Source organism: Erinaceus europaeus, chromosome 17 (genome assembly GCF_950295315.1).
Source record: "Erinaceus europaeus chromosome 17, mEriEur2.1, whole genome shotgun sequence".
NCBI lineage: Eukaryota > Metazoa > Chordata > Mammalia > Eulipotyphla > Erinaceidae > Erinaceus > Erinaceus europaeus.
In genome coordinates this window covers 14,964,483-14,987,016 of record NC_080178.1, presented here as the reverse complement: position 1 = coordinate 14,987,016, position 22,534 = coordinate 14,964,483, and the positions used below count along the sequence as shown (strand labels likewise).

Below are 22,534 nucleotides of genomic sequence, written 5' to 3'. Positions count from 1 at the left end.
TCTTTCTTTCTCTTTCTCTCTTTCTTTCTTTCTTTTTTTTGACATATGTTTTCTGAAGAGAGATTTCTGGAAGCAATCACTTAAGTGTCTTATACCACCAATAGGTGGAACTAGATAGACTCTGACCTAACTTGTGCAAAGAAAAGCGGCCATTAGAGAGAGTTCTGCTTCCCTTTTGTTATCTTTTACTCCATGTGCTACCCCGGGCTTGTTCACTTTCCTCTCTAATGCAAAATGCTGGATCTGAGAAGGAAATGGAGCTGTCATCAGTTCTAAAATTGAACAAAAGGTTTCCTCAGTAAATGGAAAAAAGAATTAAGAAAAAATCTTTATGTAAGTTCTAAGAAATACTGACATGTTGATTTATGGTCTAGTTTGCATATTTTATATTTATTAACTAGTATTGTTTATGACCATTTGAAACTTACTGAATTCCTCTAAGAATTATTCTAAGTCTATGGTTCTGTGGAAAATATTTACATTGTGCGATTAAAGTTCAGGTTTTTGTTTTCAGCTGTCTGACCTTGGGCAATTTCCTCATTTGTAAAATGGAGATAATTCCAGGCTTATCTGACTCTGGGGTTGGTTGCAAGGTTCAATGAAATAATGTGAAAATATTTAGTAAATTTCCAGGGGTGGTTCAAATACTCAAGTCATGAAAGCCATGAAGATTTTACTCACTTAAAACAGTGGTAAGCATCAGAGTCAATAGTACATCTCTTCAGATGCCAGAATAGTATCTGGAAACACTACCCTAGATAGCATGTCTGCTTCTACAGTAAGTGGTAAACCTCTTTAGGACAGCAATGATCTAAAAGTTCTTCTTTGTAAGCTTTCATAACTTATGAGACCGTGATAAGAGTGGTCATGAAGTGACTGGTTTCAGGTTAAATACAACCAAGAGAGAATAACGGGAACAATCTGCAGAGGATAGAAAATGGTACATTTAATGGAAATTGAAGAGAACAAGGAATTTTCAAGTGAAAGGTTTTGATAGGTTGTTGTGGAAGGAAACCAATCAGGTATTCTTAGATGTGGGGTGTGTGTGCGTGTAACATGTAAGTTATGAACTTCCAAGGGAACTATAGATGAGCCTTAATAGGTTCTTAGATGCTCTAAAAGTATATGTAACATTAAATTATATAAATTTCCCTGTGACAAAACTTTAATCAGATTCAAAATGACCCAATAAAAAAGGTCATGCACAGTTAATAATTGGTGATAGGAGACTTCCAGTGACTACAGTGGAGAAAAACGGGCACTTCAGTGGTTCTGCTGTTGGTAAATATTGTGATGTTTTCAGAACAAATTAGATTTCAGTCACAAAAGATGCAGAATGGGTGAGGAGAATGTATAGAACAGAGAAGAACTTGTCCTCGGATAGTTTTGGGTCTTATCTTGTGCTTATTAGCTCTGGACTTGGGGCAAGTTAACCTCCATAGGCTTCAGTTTTCTCAGCTGTAGAGATAATCAAAGTCTACCTTACATGGTGATTGTAAGAATTAGATGAGATGTTGCAGGTTGAGTACATACCATTGTAGTTGGCATATCAGATGTCTCTGGCAACCCTCTTCCCCACAGGGATTCCAATTATACTTATGGTTCAGATTGTGTATTTGACTTTGAAGGAGTGGTCCATCTTCAGAGAACCCACCCAATGACGTTCACACTCATGAAGACCATATTGTATTCTTCATATTTTTAGTTTTATTAAGGCTTGTTTTATTTAAATTTGACAAAATAGATCAAATTACATGATCAATAGAAAAAATGGGCCCAGTGGTGGAACATCTAGCTGAACCCACATCCTACAGTGAACAAGGACCTGGGTTCAAGTCCCCATGCATGGGGGAAGAAGACTGTATCTTATTAAGTGGCTGGTTTAGAGGTTCTTTCCCATACAGATTTGTGAGCCGTGTATGTAAAAACCACACACTGGACTTGTTGCCTGGCAGCACGTGTCCCTGAGTGGTAGTACATGGCCTGCATTGTAATGCCATCAGTCCAGAGGCCAACTGGCTGGGCATGTGCAGCTACGCAGGCTAGGGACTCCATTCCTCAACAAAACCGCAGCCAGGACTGGGGTTAACAGAAAATGACAAACCAGGCATGGATGAGGGAGGCGCCAGCAGAGCAGCGGGATGTCCTTTGATTTGCTTCTGTTATTTGCATGTCTTTCTTGTGATGTCTGTGAAATGCTCAGAATGACAAAGTTTTTAAAAGACCTGCTGACTCCCCCTGAAAATGTGAAAAACCTCCTGTTTAGAGTCCTATTATGTCCAGCTAGCCTGCAGTTTCTATATCTTTTTCTTCATTTTTTATTAATGCAAACATTTGCATGAAGACAGAACCTTTGTTTCTTAAAGAGTTCATCTGCTCCTGCTGCTTACTGGCCCTGCCATGCAAGAGCACAACAGAACCTTTGTTATGCCTTCAGCAAAGCTGTTTATGAACGGTGGCTTACTGAGGACTGCTTCCTGTGCTGTGTGCTTCCATTTTGTCTAAAAAGAGAAAAAGAAAATAGTTCTTAGAAGTGAAAAGAATTCAGACTTTCTTTTTATTCAAGTCTGGGATGTCGAAATGACAAGTAGTCCCAAATTTGTGAGGAACTGGTAATTGCATCGAATGCATTTTCCTCCACTTTACCTTGGGCATAATGAGGCTCTTAGTAACAATAGAATGAACAAGTGCTTTCTCATTGGAATAGAGAAGAGAGGAAGTAGAAAGGCATCAGAAAGAGGGGTTGAGAACAGGACAAAAGTGGCTTCCTGTAAGAACCCTGATGCTGTAACAGAATGTGTTTTGGTACTTAGCTTTTCCCACCTGGGAGGCACAGTCCTGGAATGGTTGAATTGAATAAAGAATAGCACCACAGTTTCTAAATAGTGACAGAGTTTGTTTATTCATTTGGTAAATATTTGAATGACTGTTATGTGGAAGACACTGAATGGTCTCAGTATTAAAGGGTTATAAAAGATAAACAATTCATGGTACCTATCTGTTCTTGTAGAGTAGGAGATCTAGCCAAGAAGATAACACATGTATACCAGAAAGAATTCCATCTCAAGGTAAGAAGTACCACTGGGAATGTTTAAAGTAGGTGTCATAGGGAATTCATGAGAATAAAAATTGCTTCTGTTTGGGAGAGAATCAGGGAAAGTTTCATAAAGGTCACATTTGGGTAGGATTGGATATTGCAGTGTTGGTAAAAAGAATGAGTCAGGACTTATGATGGCCTGGTAAAGTAGATCTCAAGCATATTTGTATAGAATACTTTGGTCTTTTCCACCATTTAGTTAGGTGGCATATTGTATTAGAATGAATATTCCATGTACTCTACACAAGGGAAGCTGTCTATTTGATGCTATTCCAGTCATTTACCCTGTATGACTTGTACACTTTGGCCTGGGTCTCTAGGGGCATCTGCAAGTTATCTACAATAGTTCCCTTACTTTCAGAACAAAAATAGAAACTCAAAGGGATTATTGAGCACTTTTACAGTCATATCCCCTAAGCAGGGTGTAGACATAGTTCTGCGTAGAGATTAAACATGTGAGACTCTTGAAAAAGAATCCCTGCCCTCATAGAGGCAGTATCAAACAGAGGGAAGAGGCCTGGAAATTCTAAACCTGTGAATTTCCAACTGCTTTAGACTAGAATTCTTGTGTCTTTTTTTGCCATTAGATTGAATGAAATTAATAACAGATTAATGCTTATCCTTACTGGTGTCTTAGTTGTTGTGAGTGCTAATTTTTATAAAATTATTTAAGTGTAAAAATAACAAGTAATTAATACTATTGTCGTAAACTCTTTGGTCTTAAATCTGTGTATATACAGTTAAATTATATATTTCCAAATAGACAGCTCATATTCTGTGGGCTCATGGTTTACCCTAAAAGCTGTAACCTAAATGATAATATAACACAATGATTTACTGCATGCTTGTCAACTTATAAGGTGTTTCTTAAAATCATTTAATTATATTTGTTGTTGTTATCTTCTTGGCTGAATTTTTTTTTTGGGAGGGGGGCACTATGGATCCATGGCTCCCAGTGGCCATTTTTTCCTTTTTTTCTTTTAAAATTTTATTTGACAGGGTGGTCCGGGAGGTGGTTCAGTGGATAAAGCATTGGATTCTCAACCATGAGGTCCCAAGTTCGATCAATGGCATCACATGTGCCAGAGTGATGTCTGGTTCTTTCTCTCCTCCTATCTCTCTCATGAATAAATAAAAAAATTCTTTTAAAAATTTTTATTCGACAGGACAGAGAGAAACTGAGAGGGAAAAGGAGATAGAGAGTGAAAGAGAAAGACACCTGTAGACCTGCTTCAGGGTTCTTGCTCATGGTGATAACGTATGTTTATCCAGTTATATTGTTGCCCAGCTCTCGGCTGATTCTCCCCCCACCCCCCATAGAAACAAAGATAGAGAGGTCAGAAATAAAGATAGAGAAGGCAGGGAAGGGCAAGGGGTGGGGTGGGATGGGGGTAGAAAGACATCTTGGGTAATGTGCATTGGCAAAATAGGCACTTTCTCAGGTGAACTATCTTGTCAACCCTAACGAGGATTTTTCTTTTTTTTGCCCCCAGGGTTATTGCTGGGGCTTGGTGCCTGCACTATGAATCCACTGCTCCTGGAGGCCATTATTTATTTATTTATTTATTTTAAAAAAGGAAACATTAACAAAACTGTAGAATAGGAGGGGTACAACTCCACACAATTCCAATCACCAGATCTCCATATCCCATCCCCTCCCCTGATAGCTTTCCCATTCTCTATCCCTCTGGGAGCATGGACCCAAGGTCATTGTGGGATGCAGAAGGTGGAAGGTCTGGCTTCTGTAATTGCTTCCCCGCTGAACATGGGCGTTGACTGGTCGACCCATACTCCCAGTCTGCCTCTCTCTTTCCCTAGTCTGGGGAAGCGGAGCTCCAGGACACATTGGTGGGGTCGTCTGTCCAGGGAAATCTGGTCAGCATAATGCTGGCATCTGTCTGGAACCTGGTGGCTGAAAAGAGAGTTAACATTACAAAGCCAAACAAATTGTTGAACAATTATGGACCTAAAGGCTGGAACAGTGCAGATGAAATGTTGGGGGGTACTCACTGCAGACTATTGTGTACTTTTGCTTTCAGGTATATATTTTGCCCTAGTTTATGGATACGTGTGAACATATGCTCTATCTCACGGGACCTGGTCTATACCTAGGGTTTGGGACTTTGTTAGGAAGTGAACCGCCTGGAATGGAATTAGAGAATACTATGAAAGGAAAGGTCTCACCCTAGTAATGAAGCTGAAGGGTTGTCATTCTGCACCTTAAGTCTCTGGACACAGTCTGAAGTGAAGCATGCTGGGATGGCACTCTTTGCGTTTATCAGGTTGCAGTTGGCGGATGCAATATCATTTGGTATGAATTGAAAGAAGCATGCAGGAAAGTGTGCCCCACCCTAAGGTTCCAGGACTGGGGGAAATAAAGGCTCTATAGTGGAAATATGAGGTTCCTGCTGTCTTAGGGTTCAAGAAGACAATAGATAGTTATTGTTATCATCACATTATTTGATAATTGGGTTAACTTTGAAAAGTCCCTTTGTTAAGATTTGCTGTATAATACCCAACATCTTGTATATAGTTGTACCACTGGATGCTTCTGTTCTCCCTGGTCTAGGCTTTTGAGAGAGTCAACGTATCAAAGACTCAGCCTATGTATTAAAAAGATTCAGTCTTTGCTTTAAAAAGTTTGAGATATACAATCAATTTTTCCCCTCTCACATTAATTAATGATTTATATGACTAAAAATTAATAGGAGTGTACATAAACACCATTCGCACGACCAAAAGACTGTGTCCCCTCCCTCCCACCCACCTATTCCCCCTGCCGCCCCGGGAAGCCGAATGTCCACCGTCACCCTCACCCCAGGGTTTTTACTTTGGTGCCCTACTCCAGATTTAGTCAAATCCTGCTTTTAGTTTCCCTTTCTGTTCTTCTTTCTCAACTTCTATTGATGAGTGGGATCATCCCATACTCATCTTTATCTTTCTGACTTAGCTCACTTAACATAATTCCTTCTAGCTCCATCCAAGATGGGTCAGAGAAGGTGGGTTCATTGTTCTTAATAGCTGTGGAGTATTCCATTGTGTATATATACCACAGCTTTCTCAGCCACTCATCCGTTGTTGGGCACCTGGGTTGCTTCCAGGTTTTAGCTATTATGAATTGTGCTGCTATGAACATAGATGAACACATATCTTTTTGGTTGGGCATTATGGAATCCTTGGAGTATATCCCCACGAGAGGAATTACTGGGTCATATGGAAGGTCCATGTCTAGCCTTATGAGAGTTCTCCAGACTGCTCCCTGGAGGCCATTTTTTCCCTTTTGTTGCCCTTGTTGTTTATCGGTGTTGTAGTTACTATTATTGTTGTCATTGTTGTTGGATAGGACAGAGAGAAATGGAGAGAGGAGGGGAAGACAGAGAGGGGGAGAGAAAGATAGACACCTGCAGACCTGCTTCACCACCTATGAAGTGACTCCCCTGCAGGTGGGGAGTCGGGAGCTCACCCGTCCTTGCGCTTTTCGCCATGTGCGCTTAACCCACTGCATTACTGCCTGACCCCCCCAAAGAGGATTTTTTTAACCTTTGATGTGTTCTGGAAAATAGGTTTTTAAAAAAAAATTTTTTTTAAATTTTAAATTATTTTTATTTATTTATTCCCTTTTGTTGCCTTTGTTGTTTTATTATTGTCGTTGTTGGATAGGACAGAGAGAAATGGAGAGAGGAAGGGAAGACAGAGAAGGGGAAAGATAGACACCTACAGACCTGCTTCACCGCTTGTGAAGCGACTCCCCTGCAGGTGGTGAGCCAGGGGCTCAAACTGGGATCCTTACCCCGGTCCTTGTGTTTTGTGCCACCTGTGCTTAACCCACTGTGCTACCGCCTGACTCCCTGGAAAATAGTCTTATAAATGTCTGTAGAGTTTATTTGATTGGATTGGATTGGATGACAATACACCAGGTCCTTGAGTAGTGACTTCATTATAACATTTGATGACCGGGGGGTGGGGGGATCTATCTCTTCTATGGAGTTTACATGTTCTCCCTCTCTCTGTGTGGATTTGCTCTAGGTAATATGACTTCCTCCTACACTCCAAAGGTGTGCATGTGTGAATTGTCTGGCGGTGTGTGTGCGTTTTCTGTGATGGGCAGCTTCTGTCCTGGGTTGCTTTCTACCTTACCCCTAAGTCGTTGAGGTAGGTTCAGCCACTGGAATGAACAGGTTGGAAAATGAATGAATGAATAAATATATATTATTATTTTTTAAGTAATTGGAGTGCTTTTTGGTCTTTATTTAGAAGTTTGGTTATGAGTTTGTGACCATAAGAATTTATCTCTTGGGGGTCGGGCAGTACTGCAGCAGGTTAATCGCACATGGCATAAAGCACAAGGACTGGCACAAGGATCGAGGTTCCAGCCCCCGGGTCCCCACCTGCAGGGGGGTCACTTCACAAGTGGTGAAGTAGGTCTGTAGGTGTCTTTGTCTTCCCCTCCCCTCTCAATTTCTCTTGTCCTACCCAACAACAATGGCAGCAATGACAATAACAATAATAACAACCAGGGCAACAAAAATGGGGATAAATGGCCTCCAGGCACAGTGGACTAGTAGTGCAGACACCGAGCTCCAGCAATAACCCTGGAGGCAAAAAATAAATTAAAAAAATAAAAAAAATTTTTTATTGATTCCCTTTTGTTGTCCTTGTTGTTTTATTGTTGTAGTTATCGTTGTTGTTATTGATGTCATCATTGTTGGATAGGACAGAGAGAAATGGAGAGAGGAGGGGGAAGACAGAGAAGAGGAAGAGAAAGATCGACACCTGGCAGACCTGCTTCACCACTTGTGAAGCCACTCCCCTGCAGGTGGGGAGCCAGGGGCTCGAACTGAGTTCCTTACTCAGGTCCTTGCACTTTGTGCCAAGTGCGCTTAAACCAATGTGCTACTGCCTGACTCCCCTGCCCCCCCCAAAAAAATCTCTTGTTTATATCAATAGGCCTGTGGTAAAGTTGGTTTTGTTATCTGTTGTGTTACTTAAAGTTGCAGTTCCCAAGAACATCTCATGACATGTAGTGAGTACTTGGACTGCTTTGTGAGTAACTATTTTTGCATAGCCATTGTCATGACAATTATTACCTGGATTGTTTCTGTGTCCCAGATTGTAACTGTGGGAAACTTAAGTGCTACTTGGGATTTCTCTGATGTTAAGGCAGTACATTTTGTTATGGTCAGCTACTGGGGGCTTTAGTTTTGTACCTCTTCAAAGGCTTCCTTAAAAATAAATATTCTGGGGGCTGGGAGGTAGCGCAGTGGGTTAAGTGCACAAGGACCAGCTTAAGGATTCCGGTTCAAGCCCCCCCCCCCCCCCCCCCCGGCTCCCCACCTGTAGGGGGGTCACTTCACAAATAGTGAAGCAGGTCTGCAGGTGTCTTTCTCTCCCCCTTTTCTCCTCTCTTGATTTCACTGTCCTATCCAACAGCAATAACAACAACAACAAACAACAAGGGCAACAAAAGGTAAAAAATGGCCTCCAGGAGCAGTGGATTCATAGTGCAGGCCCTGAGCCCCAGCAGTAACCCTGGAGGCCAAAATAAACAAGTAAAAAAATAAATATTCTATATCTCTATCTATATTCTGTCTACCTTTATCTCCCCCTCTCAATTTCTCTCTGTCTTTATCCAATGATAAATAAATAAATAAAAAGATTTTTTAAAAAGCCAAGATGTAGCTCTAGTGAAATTGTATATCAGTGTTCTAAGAAGCATTTTCATATACATGCAGAAGACTTCCCTCTTTTAATAGGCATTGATCATTATAAAGTTTACTGAAAAAGTAAATAATTAAATTTTATGAATGACAGTTAAGGCTAGAAAAAATAATAATGATAGATAACATTTATTAAGGTTTCTGTGCAAGACACAATCTACTCACTTTATGAACATTACTTTATGCCCTTCTCACAACTATCCTGTGAAATGAATACTTTTATTCTTATTTTATAGATGGGGGGGGGGAGGAAGATTGAGACATATAATCGGCCTAAAGTCTAAAGCTGGTAATAAGCAACAGAGATTTGAGTCAGGGCTTTTGGTATACATGGTGCTATATATAGTTCAACCCTTTGAAAATCATGGAGCATGGCATGAGTCCAGTGGACTTTTCTGAGAATAAATTTACAAATTAAGGAGAGATCTTGTGCATAAATATTTAATCATAAAACAGACAAAATTAGCAGATTGCATTTGAGCATCCAATACACTGAAGTGCTGCTGTACAGCCAGGCAAACTAAAATACTAAAAGCTGTTCCAGAGGCAAACAAAGCATCACATCTGCCTATGACAACCAGAAAACAAGAGGTGACTAAAGATCTTTATATTAAGTATAGAGTGAAAAACTAAAGTCTACTTTCAACCAGGAGAGGGGTCCATGACATGAGCTAACAACTGTGCCATCAGAGTGCCTTAACATCCAGTTTCTGGTCGACCATTAATCCCTTTTTCCTTCTGGTGATTTATGTATGTATTTATTTATTTATTCCCTCTTGTTGCCCTTGTTGTTTTATTGTTGTTGTTATTGATGGCGTTGTTGAATAGGACAGAGGGAAATTGAGAGAGGAGGGGAAGGCAGAGAGGGGGAGAGAAAGATAGACACCTACAGACCTGCTTCACCGCCTGTGAAGCGACTCCCCTGCAGGTAGGCTAGCCGGGGGCTCGAACTGGGATCCTTACTCTGGTCCTTATACTTTGCGCCATGTGCGCTTAACCCGTTGCGCTACCACCTGACTCCCAAACTGGTGAGTTCTTAAAATCTTTTTAAGGAAGAAATGGTAGAGGGGGGCTTGGAGGGAAGCTGGGTTCCTAGTTTGGAAGTCAGAGTATGTTGCAGACACCCATGATGCAGACCTGGGAAATGGAGCCCATGTGTAGACAATTGTGCTGTAAACCATTAACCTCCAAACAAAATGGAAAATGAAAAAAGACAAGAACAAATAGGAAAAAGTATTTTTAGGATGTCAATTAAATCCTTCTGCTTCAGTATTGCCAGATTAGATCTCGTAACATAGAGTTAGTAGATTGGAGGCTTGCAATTTCAAGTGACAGAATATTTATTCATTTTTGCCTCCAGGGTTATTGCTGGGGCTCAGTGCCTGCACTACAAATCCACTGCTCCTGGAGACTTTTTCCCCCATTGTTATTGCTGTTATTGTTGTTGTTGCTGCTGGATAGGACAGAGAGAAATTGAGAGGGGGGGGGTAGAGAGAGGGAAAGAGACAGAGACACCTGCAGCCTTTTCCCCTGTAGGGGCTTAAACCCTGGTCATTGTGGACAGTAATGTGTGCGCTTAACCAGGTGCGCCACCATGTGGTCCCCAGAATTAAATCTTATAGCTGTCATAATTAGAGTTAATTTGTATCTAGAGAAGTTTTTTTGTTAGCACTTTTACTTTTTAAAAAATACTTATTTATTCCCTTTTGTTGCCCTTGTTTTTTTCGTTGTAGTTATTGTTGTCGTTGTTGGATAGGACAGAGAAATGGAGAGGAGGGGAAGACAGAGAGGGGGAGAGAAAGACAGACACCTGCAGACCTGCTTCACTGCTTGTGAAGCGACTCCCCTGCAGGTGGGGAGCTGGGGCCTCCAACTGGGATCCTTACAGTGGTCCTTGTGCTTTGCACCACTTGCACTTAACCTGCTGCACTACCGCCCAACTCCCTTACTTTTTTTTAAAAAGTATTTTATTTATTTTATTTTTGAGAGAGATGCAAAGAGAGAAAGACACAGAGAGAAACACTAGAGCACTGCACAGCTCTCGTTTATGGTGGTGTGGGGGATTGAACCTGGGACTTCGGAGCCTCAGCCATGAGAGTCTCTTTGCATAACCATTATGCTATCTACCCCCACCCTACTTTGTTTTTTACTATTTCAAATTTCTAACTTCTTTTTGTACCATACACACTGTGTTAATTGTGAACTCAGGATATTGGTAAGAGATGTAATTGGTTTAAACTTAAGACCAGATCAGGAAAAAAAAAAAAAACAAGGTAGTAGGTTTATTCTTCTGAAATGGGTAAGACTTGCTTGAACAATAAACAAAAAACAAAAGCCACAGATAAACTATTTTATGATGTCACATTTAAACTTCTTTTCACTATACAATAAAGAACAGCACAAGTAAAAGGAAGTCACAAAGTAGATGTATGTATTTGCAACATATGTAGGAGTAGAAAAGAACTGCAAATTAAGAAGAAAAAAGATGACCAGAGAGCAAGTGGACAAAGGATACTGGAAGATGACCCATAGGCGAAGGAATACAAGTAAATATGAAATATGCTTAAACTTTAATTATAATTAGTAAAATAAAATTAAAACAGCAGTGAGAAGCTTTTAAAAATTATTTTCATTTTGGATAGGACAGAAATTGAGAAGGAAGGAGGGAATTAGAGCGGGAGAGGGAGAGAGAGACACTTGTGCACTGCTCCACCGGTTGTGAAGCTTCCCTCTGGGGTCTTGAACCTAAGTCCTTGTACTTGGTGAGGTATGCACTCAACCGGGTGTGCCACTGCCTAGCCCTGGTAAACTATTTTAGAGCTATAATATTAAAGTGGCAAAAAATTTTAAATGAAGATAGTGAAAACAGATGTTCTTATGACTGGGAAGAGTTTGAGTAAGCCTGTGCAATACTTGGATGTTTATCTAGTAAACATGGCCATGTGTGTGTGTGGATCTATGCTAGTTCAATATTGAGGTATCTACCTTAGAAAGCTCTTGCATATATGCACAAGGAAACAAGAACTATCAATACAGTACAGTTTGTTATAGTAAAAAAACAAGAGCAACTTAAATATTTATCAACAGAGAAATTATCAAAGGGGTAGTTGTTTCCATCTTGTTTCATAGATGTCCAGTCATTTGAGTAAAAAAAAAAAAAAGAAAGAAAAATGCAGAAAAGTATATGTCATTTACTTAGGACAAACTAAAATCAATCTTGGTTTTTTAAAAATTTTTTAAAAAAAATCTTTATTTATTAATTGGATAGAAACCATCAGAAATTGAGAAGTAAGGGGGAAATAGGGAGAGGGAGAGAGACACTTGCAGCACTGCTTCACCACTTGCAAAGCTTTCCTCCTGCAGGTGGGGACCGGGGGCTTGAACCCAGATCCTTGAGCATTGTAGTATGTATGCTCAACCACCTGGCCCCTAAAAATTAGTCTTCTAAACTGTATTTCTCAGTTTTTAAAGTATGTATGCCAATGGGAATGAGATTTCTACCTTTCCTGTTCTTGAACTTTTCAAATTAGTTACGTATACAATTATAAATTAACATTTAAAAATTACTCATTATGCCAATACTTTGTCTAATTTACTAGCATAAAGTCCTTTTCTAGAACTTACAAAAGAGAACCAGAAACTTCTAGAGAGTACAGAGCAAACTGGGAAACATAAGTTTTTGGATTTTGATTTTCAGAGGTAGCAGTTGTAAGGTACACTGTACACTGTAGTGTAAGATTTGAAGGCGAATCTAAATTTGAATTCCAGCTCAGTTATTTTTATTGAGACTAAAGAGGTTTGTCAACCTCTTTGTTTTTATTGCCTACTTCTTCTGGTTGTATAAGGATTGGATGTATTAATTTTCCTCATTAACCCATCTCCTTTGGTCAAAGGAAATTGGTCTACTGTGTGTGGCCTAAGATCAAAGATGGGCTTATATGGGTGATAAACTGTTTCACCAGAATATACTATATCCGTGGGTCCAGACAGAGACTGTAAATAATTAATGTTAGGGATCTGTTAACTTTTTAAATCATTAAGCTACCTACCAGTACTTCATCAAGAACAAGTATTACGGGGCCGGGTGGTGGCACATCTGGCTGAGCGCACATGTTATAATGCACAGGGACCCAGGTTCGAGCCCCTGGTCCCCATCTGCAGGGGGAAAGCTTTGCAAGTGGTGAAGCAGGGCTGCAGGTGTCTCTCTGTCACTCCCCCTCACTACTTCCCCCTTCCCTCTCAATTTCTGGCTGTCTCTATCCAATAAATAAAGATAATAAAATTTTTTTTTAAAAAAGAACAAGTATTACATCATATTAAGAACAAGTATTACATTATACTTGTGATTTATATATAATAGTGAACTGGAAGCTTCTAAACAGCTTATATGACAAATCATTGGTTAATTGGCTTATTTTCCTTATCTCAGAAAAAAGTCTTAGTTTAACACTTATTTGTGCCAGCTAGCACCTGAATCTCAAGAGGCTTCAAAGGACTGTCAAAGGTGGGGGGGGGAAATCATATTTATTGTAGAGTGTATATTCTTTACTTACACTGTTGTTGTATTTGTGTATTTGTCAATATCTATTATAGAGGGAGTTGGGTAGTAGCACAGCAGGTTAAGCGCACGTGGCACAAAGTGCAAGGACCAGCGTAAAGATCCCAGTTCGACCCCCCGGCTCCCCACCTGCAGGGGAGTCGCTTCACAGGCAGTGAAGCAGGTCTGTAGGTGTCTTTCTCTCCCCTTCTCTGTCTTCCCCTCCTCTCTCCATTTCTCTCTGTCCTATCCAACAACAACAGCATCAACAACAACAACAATAGTAACTACAACAATAAAGCAACAAGGGCAACAAAGGGAATAAATAAATTTTTTTTATTATTATTTTTCTTATTTCTTTGTTACTTTATTTTATTTTAAGTTTTTATATTTATTCCCTTTTGTTGTTGTCTTTGTTACTTTATTGTTGTAGTTATTATTGATGTCGTCTTTGTTGGACAGGACAGAGAGAAATGGAGAGAGGAGGGGAAGACAGAGAGGGAGAGAGAAAGACAGACACCAGCAGACCTGCTTCACCGCCTGTGAAGCGACTCCCCTGCAGGTGGGGAGCCGGGGGCTTGAACCGGGATCCTTACTCCAGTCCTTGTGCTTTGCACCATGTGTGCTTAACCCGCTGCGCTACAGCCTGGCTCCCTAAATAAATATTTTTAAAAATCTTTAAAAACCAGAAACTTTTTTTTTTTTTTTTTTACCAGAGCACTGCTCAGCTCTGGTTTATGGCAGTGTGGGGGACTGAACCTGGGACTTGAGAGCCTCAGGCATGAAAGTCTCTTTGCATAACCATTATGCTATACCCCCACCCGAGAAACAGTTTTAAAAAACATCTCTTGTAGAAATTCTTGTGAATATTGTTATGTGGAACTGGGAAATGTTATGCATGTACAAACTATTGTATTTCTTGTCGAATATAAAACATTAATTCCCCAGTAAAGAAATAAAAAACCCCACAAAATTAGACAGCACAAATGGAGAATCTTATATTATGTGAATGATATCTCAATGAAAAAGTTATTCAAAAAGAAAACAATACCAATTGGAAAAGCAGAAAAATATAGAGAACAACAGCAAAAAAAAAGAACAAATTTTTGTGAATCTTTTGCCAATGAGACTTGTTTATTTTAGTATATGCAGTCTGTGTTAATGGTAGCAGTAGCAAGATAAGAGTGATCTAACTAGTGGTTGATGAAAATTCTGACCCCCTCAAGCAAAAATTTCCAAATGGGTCGCCTTATCATTTAGTTTCAAAACACACAGCTAGTACTTTGGTGGTCTTTATGCTTGGGAAGAGAGTAAAAAGAAAGTTTTGGACTTTCCCCATATAAATTAGAGCCTCCTGGGTAATTAGCAGTTAACAAGTGAATGCTTCACATAACTTTAAAGAGGATAGCTGAAATGGTTCTTGTGATTATGTGTATTATATGTAGGGTTTTACATAGCCCCCAAGTCCTTGAAGATAATCTGTAGTGGGTGAGCAGATGTTTGAGTGGGGTATTATATAGTATCTTGGTATTTTGGCGTGCATTAGTGTTGTCTCTCTTTTTGACAGGATTTACTTACCTAGTCTGTATGAAAAGCAGGGAGGAAGAAGAGGAAGAGGTTGAGGAAGAAGGAGATAGTGAAGCACCAGAGCATTGTTACATGGCAGAGATTAAACCTAGGGGTTCACATATGCAAAGAATCTGTTCCACCTGCTGAGCCGCTAGTATATTGTATTGTGGGTTTTACAATTCATAGCAACAACGTTTATAATAATAGCAATAATACCACATACTTAGTAACCACAAATACTATATCTATCCTTATTAATACTTCATTTAATACTCAGTGTCAATAGTAGGTGGTAGTTACTGTTTCCAAATTGTACAGCAATTGGTAGAGAGATAGGCAACCTGCATAGATTCACACAGTTAGTAAATATCAGAGCTGGAATCAAGTCAATCTGTTTCCAAAGTCCATGTTCTTATTCACTGCAGTAAACTGCTGTTCTTTTAATCTGTAGAATCATTAGGTAGCAGTAGCAGTAACAATATAACGATCAACATGTTACCTTATGTATAAGTCCAGTATTTTCTAAAGAGTAGCTTATATCCAGGCCAGGTGGTGGTGCACCTGGTTGAGCACGCATGTTACAATGCACAAGGAGTGGGTTCAAGTCTCTGGCCCCCACCTGCAGGGGGAAAGCTTCACAAGTAGTGAAGCAGTGCTACAGGGGTCTCTCTGTCTCTATTCCTTTCTGTCTCCCCCTTCCTCTCAATTTCTGGCTGTTTCTATCAAATAAAGAAAAGATAATAAAAAAGATTTTTAAAAAGAGTAGCTTATATCAGACATACTATTCTTAGTGTTCTCCCTATTTTATAGCAGGAGTGACTGGTACAAAGATCAGCATAGGGTAACTCAACAGAACCAAGTTTCTAGTCTATAACTGCCTTCATTTGTGAGGTTCATTAAAGATCAACAGCATTTGCTTTTATTTTGCTTAGATTTTTTTCAGTGCAGTATGTTGAGATATAAATCCTTATCTCGGGCAGTGATAGTATATGAGGAAGATACAAATACTTGTAATTTTGTGTGATTTTCAGAACAATAAAACCTTACTAGTACATATTAGAAAACTTAATCTTGTTGTAGAATTCAGGGAGAAACTGAAGAGGAGAAGCCAATCTGAAATGTGGTTTTCTGTTTCGAGAGGGCAGCAAGGATGCCCAGATATCTTTGCCCTCCAGGGCTGCAGGTGTGCAATTTTTATTCTTTAATCACTCACATAAATTAAAGCCTATTCCTTTGCATTTAAAAAATAATATAAAAAAGCACTCCTCATGTTTTATTGCCAGGCAAGAGCTTTGAACTTCTGTCTCATTGAAGTTTGATAAAGTGCAAGGATTTTCCAGGGTTGGGTGTTACACTTAACCACAGAGGGAACATTGGAGTGATAAGAGCTGCGGGAGAAGGAAACCACCAGGGAGCAGCAATTAGAGATTGGCTTGTGTGAAAATCACTGCAGGGAGGAAACTTCCCTGCTTCCCCTTGTTCTTCTTGCCTCCTTTCCTCTTCTTACAAAAAAAAAAAAAGAAAGAAAGAAAGAAAGAAAGAAAGAAAGAAAGAAAGAAAGAAAGAAGAGAAAAGAAAGAAAGATAAGAGAAAAGAAAAGAGAAAGGAGCACCAGGACTTTCTGACTCCAGTTTGTAAACTAGGGATAAGTGGAGCAAACACTGTGTGTGTGTGTGTGTGTGTGTGTGTGTGTGTGTGTGTGTGTGTGTGTGTGTGTGGCAGGAGGGGGGGGTTGTCTTTGTAAGAAACTTTGAAATTTGGGCTCAAGTTCTGACTTCACAAGAATACAGATCGGCATGCACACCAGTGCAGGTGGGGACTCTCCCTCTCTCTCCCTCCCTCTGTCTTTTACACACACACACACACACACACACACACACACACACACACACGAATGGATGCTATCACTCAGGTGATTTATTAATAAAACACACCCCTACCTTTGTGCTCTGTGTAAAGATAATATATAGAGGCCAGAACTAAACGCACACATGTCACATTATATATGACAAAGGGGCCAAAAGTGTCCAGTGGGGAAAAACAAAGTCCCTTTAACAAATGGTGCTGGGTGAATTGGACAGCTACATACAGAAAAATGAAAAAAGAAACTAGACCACCACCTAACACCATGCACCAAAATTAACTCAAAATGGATCAAAGATCTGGATATTAGACCTGAAACTATAAAATACATAGAAAAATACATTGGTGAAACATTTCAGGACCTTAGCATTAAAGACCTATTTGGAGACTTTACCCCGTGGGCAAGGGAAACAACCAAAAATGAACAAATGGGACTATAGCAAACTAACAAACTTCTACACATCAAAAGAAAATTCCACAAGGATAAACAGGAAGCCCAGCAAATGGGAAAAGGTATTTGCACACTACACGTCAGACAAGCAGTTAATATCAAACATCTACAAAGAACTCACACAGCTCAACAAAAAGAAAAAGAACAGCCCAATAAAAAAGTGGGCAGAAGATATGAATAGATGGTTCTGTAAAGAAGAGATCCACATGGCCCACAGACATATTCAAAAATGCTCCAATTCACTTCATCACTAGAGAAATGCAAATTAAAATCACCTTGAGATTCCAACTCACACCTGTGAGAATGGGCTTCATCAGTAAAATGAGAGAAGTGTTGGAGAGAATATGGAGGCGAGATAGCACAATGGTTATGCAAAGAGGCTCTCATGACTGAGGTCTTGAAGTTCCAGGTTCAATCTCCTGTACCATCATAAACCAGAGCTGAGCACTGCTCTGGTAAATAAATAAATAAATAAATAAAAATAGAGAGGATGTGCAGGGAGAAACTACTACATTGCTGATGGGAATGCAAATTGGTGTGGCCAGTATGGAGAATCCTTAAACAAATACAAATGGAAATAACCTATGATCCAGTAACTCCACTCCTAGGCACATACCCAAAAGACATTAACACTGATTCTAAGGGATCTATGCAACCCCATGTTCATTGCAGCTTTATTCACAATAGCAAAAACTTGGAAACAACCAAAAAAATGCCCTTTGACAGATAACGGGGTAAAAAAGTTATGGGGCATATACTCAGTGGAGTATTAGTCACTAATAAAAAAGTTGATGCTGTGTCCTTTAGGATAAAATGGATAGAATTGGAGAAGATTACATTCAGTGAAGCAGTATGGAGGTTAAGGACAATTACAGAATGGTTTCACTTATATGCAGAATATAGAGAATTGAGCATATGAATGTGAAAAAAAAAGTCAACCTATATGTAAGACTGGGGGAACTCTAGTGGTTATCTATGGGGGTGGAAATGGAGACACAGACGTGTGGTAATGGAAGTGGCGGGGGAAAAAAGACTATACTGTAAGCCACTACTCAATAAAGCCCTAACATTAAAAGTAAATAAAGTATGTAAATAAAGATAATATGAAGTGTCAGAATTGTGGCAGTTTGGTCTAGTGCTAAGAGTTTGGGTTCTTGGTATGAGACAAACCTGGCTTGAAGTCTTGGCTTGTTTTCTTACCAGCTGCATAATCTTGATTAAGTTACTTTCATTCTTTAACTCTCAGCTCTTCCATTTGTAAACTAGAAGTAATCAAAATACCTATGATATGGTCCGGGAGGTGGCACAGTGGCTAAGGCACTAACTAGACTCTTAAGCATGAGGTCCAGAGTTCAATGGTAGCACATGTACCAGAGTGATGTCTGGTTCTTTCTCTCTCTCCTATCTTTCTCATTAAAAAAAAAAAGAATACAATTATAAAAAAACAACAAAATACCTATGATAAAATGTTGTGATGATGAAATAAAGCAGGCATGTGAAACGATTAGCGCAGTATTTCACAGTGTCATTCAAAAAGTCACACAGATACTCAAGACTTGTACTCCCCATTACTAATTACTAATAAAGCATTTTTTATTGAAGTAGCATTGGCTTACAAGACTATATCTGCTTTAAAACTTTAATTTTACACTTCTTCAAAATATGTATTACCACAATATGTTCATCACCAATGTACCAGCTTCCTTCCACTCTTTCAACTCACTCCCTGCACTTCAGTTTGTAGCTTAAGGGTTTGTTTTTATTTGAACTTGTCTTTTCCCTCACTTTGTTCTTCATCTACTTCATATGAGTGAGATCACTTGTTATTTTCCTTTTATAGAAGTCCCTTTAAAGAAGGGCAGAAAGGGAAATGCAAAGTATAATTTGACTGAGTTTGGACTATTGCAACAAAGTAAAAAACTCTGAGTGGAAGATGAGGGTAGATTTTTTTCAGCTTTGCTAAGGGGGGGATACAGACATTTGGTGGTGGGAATGGTGTTAATAAACACTCCTTTTAACTTAAAAAAAAAGCAAAAGCAAAACAACAATAACAAAAAAGAGGTCCCTTTAGTGAGATAATCCTAAACTTCTCCCTCAAGGTAACTAGCCACCTGAGGATGCTAACCATTGGGATGCTAACCTTGCTGAGGGAGAGGAATCTTTTCAGCTGCTTCCTTTTCCCCTCTGCAAAGTTCTAGTAATCCACGAAAAGGCAGAGATTTAATGGTCATATTTTGAGGTCTGGACGGTGATGTTGCACTGATCTAAACAGGAGTCAGTGAACTTTTTTTCTGTAAAGAGCCAGATAGCAAAGATTTTGGGTTTTGCAGGCCACATGGGCTCTGTTACAGCTACTCTGTTCTTGAGCATGAGATCAGCATAGACTATACACAAACGAGTGGACTGCATTTCAATAAAACTTCTTTTGCAAACAAACAGACAAAAAAGGAAGTCTACCAATTCCTGAAAGACAACAGATTTTTCTGACTTAGTTAAAGAAGCTGAAGTGACCAGGTATAAGATGAGTTCATCCAGGTAAATAGATGGGTCAGTGCTGAATGCAGCCCTTCAAATTATGCATCTGAAGGTTGACCAGTGAGAACCTTTCATCTAGAACGAAGTCCATTTTTGTCCATATGTTCTTTCATCATTTAATAGGTTACTTTCCCCCTCCACTTCAACTGTATTATCTCATTTGAGAATGAACCTATTTTTAAAAATATTTATTTATTCATGGTGGTGTGTGTGTGTGTGTGTGTGTGTGTGTGTGTGTAGGGAGTAATAGAACTTCACTCTGGCAAATGTGATACTAAGTGTTGAACTCAAGACCTCATGCTTGAGAGTTTGATGCTTTATCCAATGTCCTGGGTTGCTTGTTATTTGTTTATTTTTAAGAAACCTATTTTTAATACTATTCATGCAACTCCAACAGTGACATTAAATTGCTTATACATGCTTAATATATACCTTTGGTGAATATGGAATGAGCAAAGGAATAAAGAAGCAACCTCCCTCATCAAGAAAATGGAGGGGAAAAAAAGGTCCTTTTAGTGTTTTTGTAAATCTTGTTTTTTTCAAATGTAGTACCAGGGAATGAATTAAAGAATTTGTGCATACACAATATAGACCACTAGGCTCAGTTTTGTTTTTATTTAGAGAGTCTTCTATATAGCCACTATGCTGTCTCTCCAGCCCTACAAGTAATTTTTTTTTTTTTACAACTATGTCTTTTAAAAAATTTTTTTAGTCTTTTTTCCCACCTTATTTGAGGATGGGTTAATGGTTTACCATATAGTTGTTGATCTCTTATCTTTCCATTATAGCTGTCTGTAAAACACCTTCTCCCCTACTTAGGTTCCTTTCCACCATCATACACCAAGATCCCAGAGCCCTTCCACCTTCCCCTTCCCTCCGCCCTCCTTTCTTTCCTTTGGTGTGCAGTACACCACACCCAGACCAAGATCCACTCAGCTTTACTTAGATAGAGTTCTTGAGTTAGATGAAGCACTTATTTTGCTTTTACATCTTTTGGTGGGGCTGTTTCAGGTTCTGGAAAATGTTTGCAGTGATTGATAGTTGTTAGCTTTGGGAAGCACTCACGTCAACGGAACAAGTCGTAGAATGTAAACATATCATTCATCTGGACTTTAAACTGGTGCAAACATGGTGAAGCTATTATCAAATGAAAAGCCTCCTGAGTACAACTTGGGTAGATGAACTTACTTGCTTTATAAGAATTTCACTAGATAACCATACGGATAAAATTATGAAAGAGATAAATGTCCATTTTGGCAGCACCTTCATGGAATTTTTTTTTCATTGGACATTCATCAGTTTGGGTTTTGTTTGTTTGTTTTGTTTTCATTGCTCCACAAGAAAGGTTTTTTTTAAAGCAATAAATGGACACCAGAAGTTTCTATATGAAGTCTGCCAGGATACCATTGTAATATCTAATGTCAAAAATTCATAGAAGGGGAACAAACATTTGTTGAAAACTGCTAAGTCAAAGCATACTATATTGTTTAGTGTCTGTCTACTCTTTGGAACAAGTTACTGTGTTTTACATTCACTATCTTATTGAATTAACAGTAATAGCATTACTGTTATAAGTAGTAATATTGTCCTTATCTTACAGTAAGGAACTTTTTTTCCCTCCCAGACTGAACATGAGGCAGAGAGGGAAAAGAGACACACAGAGAGGAGAGACATCACAGCACTACTCTACTTAGAGTGTGAAGCCTCCCGTTTCTCTGGTACTCTCTTGTGGTGTCTTCTTCTAGCGTTTGCCCTTCTTCCGTAGCCAGTCAACAGCGTCAGGTTGAGCCTGATGTAAAGTTTCGAGACCTCCTTTGAATCTGGTGTCTGTCTTTGAACCACAAACCTCTGTCTTTGAACTTAAAAGTTTGTGTGCTCTATTGAGTGAACTATCTCCTACACCCTAACTATGTTCTTGATAAAGAACAAAATAGGTGCAGATTTAGTAGACTTGTAAGATTAAGCAACCAAAGACAGCCATGTCAAACCCAGATCTGCTTAATACTCAACACCTTTCATTAAAATAAGTCCATTGAGGATGCTCAAAGAGTGCTGAAGTCAATCTAAATATAAAAGTAAAGCAAAGAGTAAGCTCATGATTAATTCACACATTTACTCATCACAACAAGTAATAATAATAAAGAACACGACTTCTGAGACATAAATTTCATGATCTTATTATCAAGGTTAGTGATTATAATGCATATATTGAAGTTTTCATGATATTAAATTTTATTTTTTTTTAGTGCTTCTAAAAGATCACTTTCTTTGCCATCAGATTATGCACACTTTAAGCATAGAATTACTACTTCCTGGTGTGAATTTTTGAGGCATATAGGGCCCTAAGAGGAAAGAAAAAGAAATTCCAGGTATTTCTGCTACTTGGTTCTAAGGTTCCTTTGTATCACTAAATGAAAAGTGAATGGTTTATGCTCTACTAACAGCCAATCTGATGCTCTCCATCCTTTCCCCTTCTACCCTTTGAGAGCAGTGTTCAGTTGGTCCTGGCAAGTTTGGTTTGCCTATACTAGTTCACTTTGGGACACAGTCTGTACGCTGGTTGATGTTCATGGCTTCCTACTGAGATCAGAAAGGACTTTTATTTATTTATTTATTTAATATTTCACTGACTTTTTCTTTCATTTACAGCTCAACGACATGTCCTCACGTATATGGAGGATGCAGTTTGCCAGCTGCTAGAGAACAAGGAAGATATTAGCCAATATGGCATTGCCAGGTTCTTCACAGAGTAGTAAGTACATGAA

At 39.1% G+C, this 22,534-nt stretch overlaps 1 protein-coding gene and 1 long non-coding RNA gene across 5 annotated transcripts in view; one reads left to right on the top strand and one right to left on the bottom strand.

The window, feature by feature from the left end:
- CSTPP1 (centriolar satellite-associated tubulin polyglutamylase complex regulator 1) overlaps window positions 1–22,534 on the top strand; it is a 228,401-nt gene that overhangs the window by 26,540 nt on the left and 179,327 nt on the right. For all 4 annotated transcript variants that reach the window (XM_007519069.3, XM_016186432.2, XM_060176491.1 and 1 more), the window contains exon 2: window positions 22,419–22,521. In XM_007519069.3, coding sequence (XP_007519131.1) covers window positions 22,419–22,521 — 103 coding nt within the window. The remainder of the gene's footprint in view (window positions 1–22,418; window positions 22,522–22,534) is intronic.
- LOC132533857 (uncharacterized) lies at window positions 1,685–5,819 on the bottom strand. Its single transcript, XR_009545597.1, has 2 exons — window positions 5,282–5,819; window positions 1,685–2,501 (listed from the first exon to the last, which is right to left on the bottom strand). It is a non-coding gene; the product is annotated as an uncharacterized LOC132533857 (long non-coding RNA).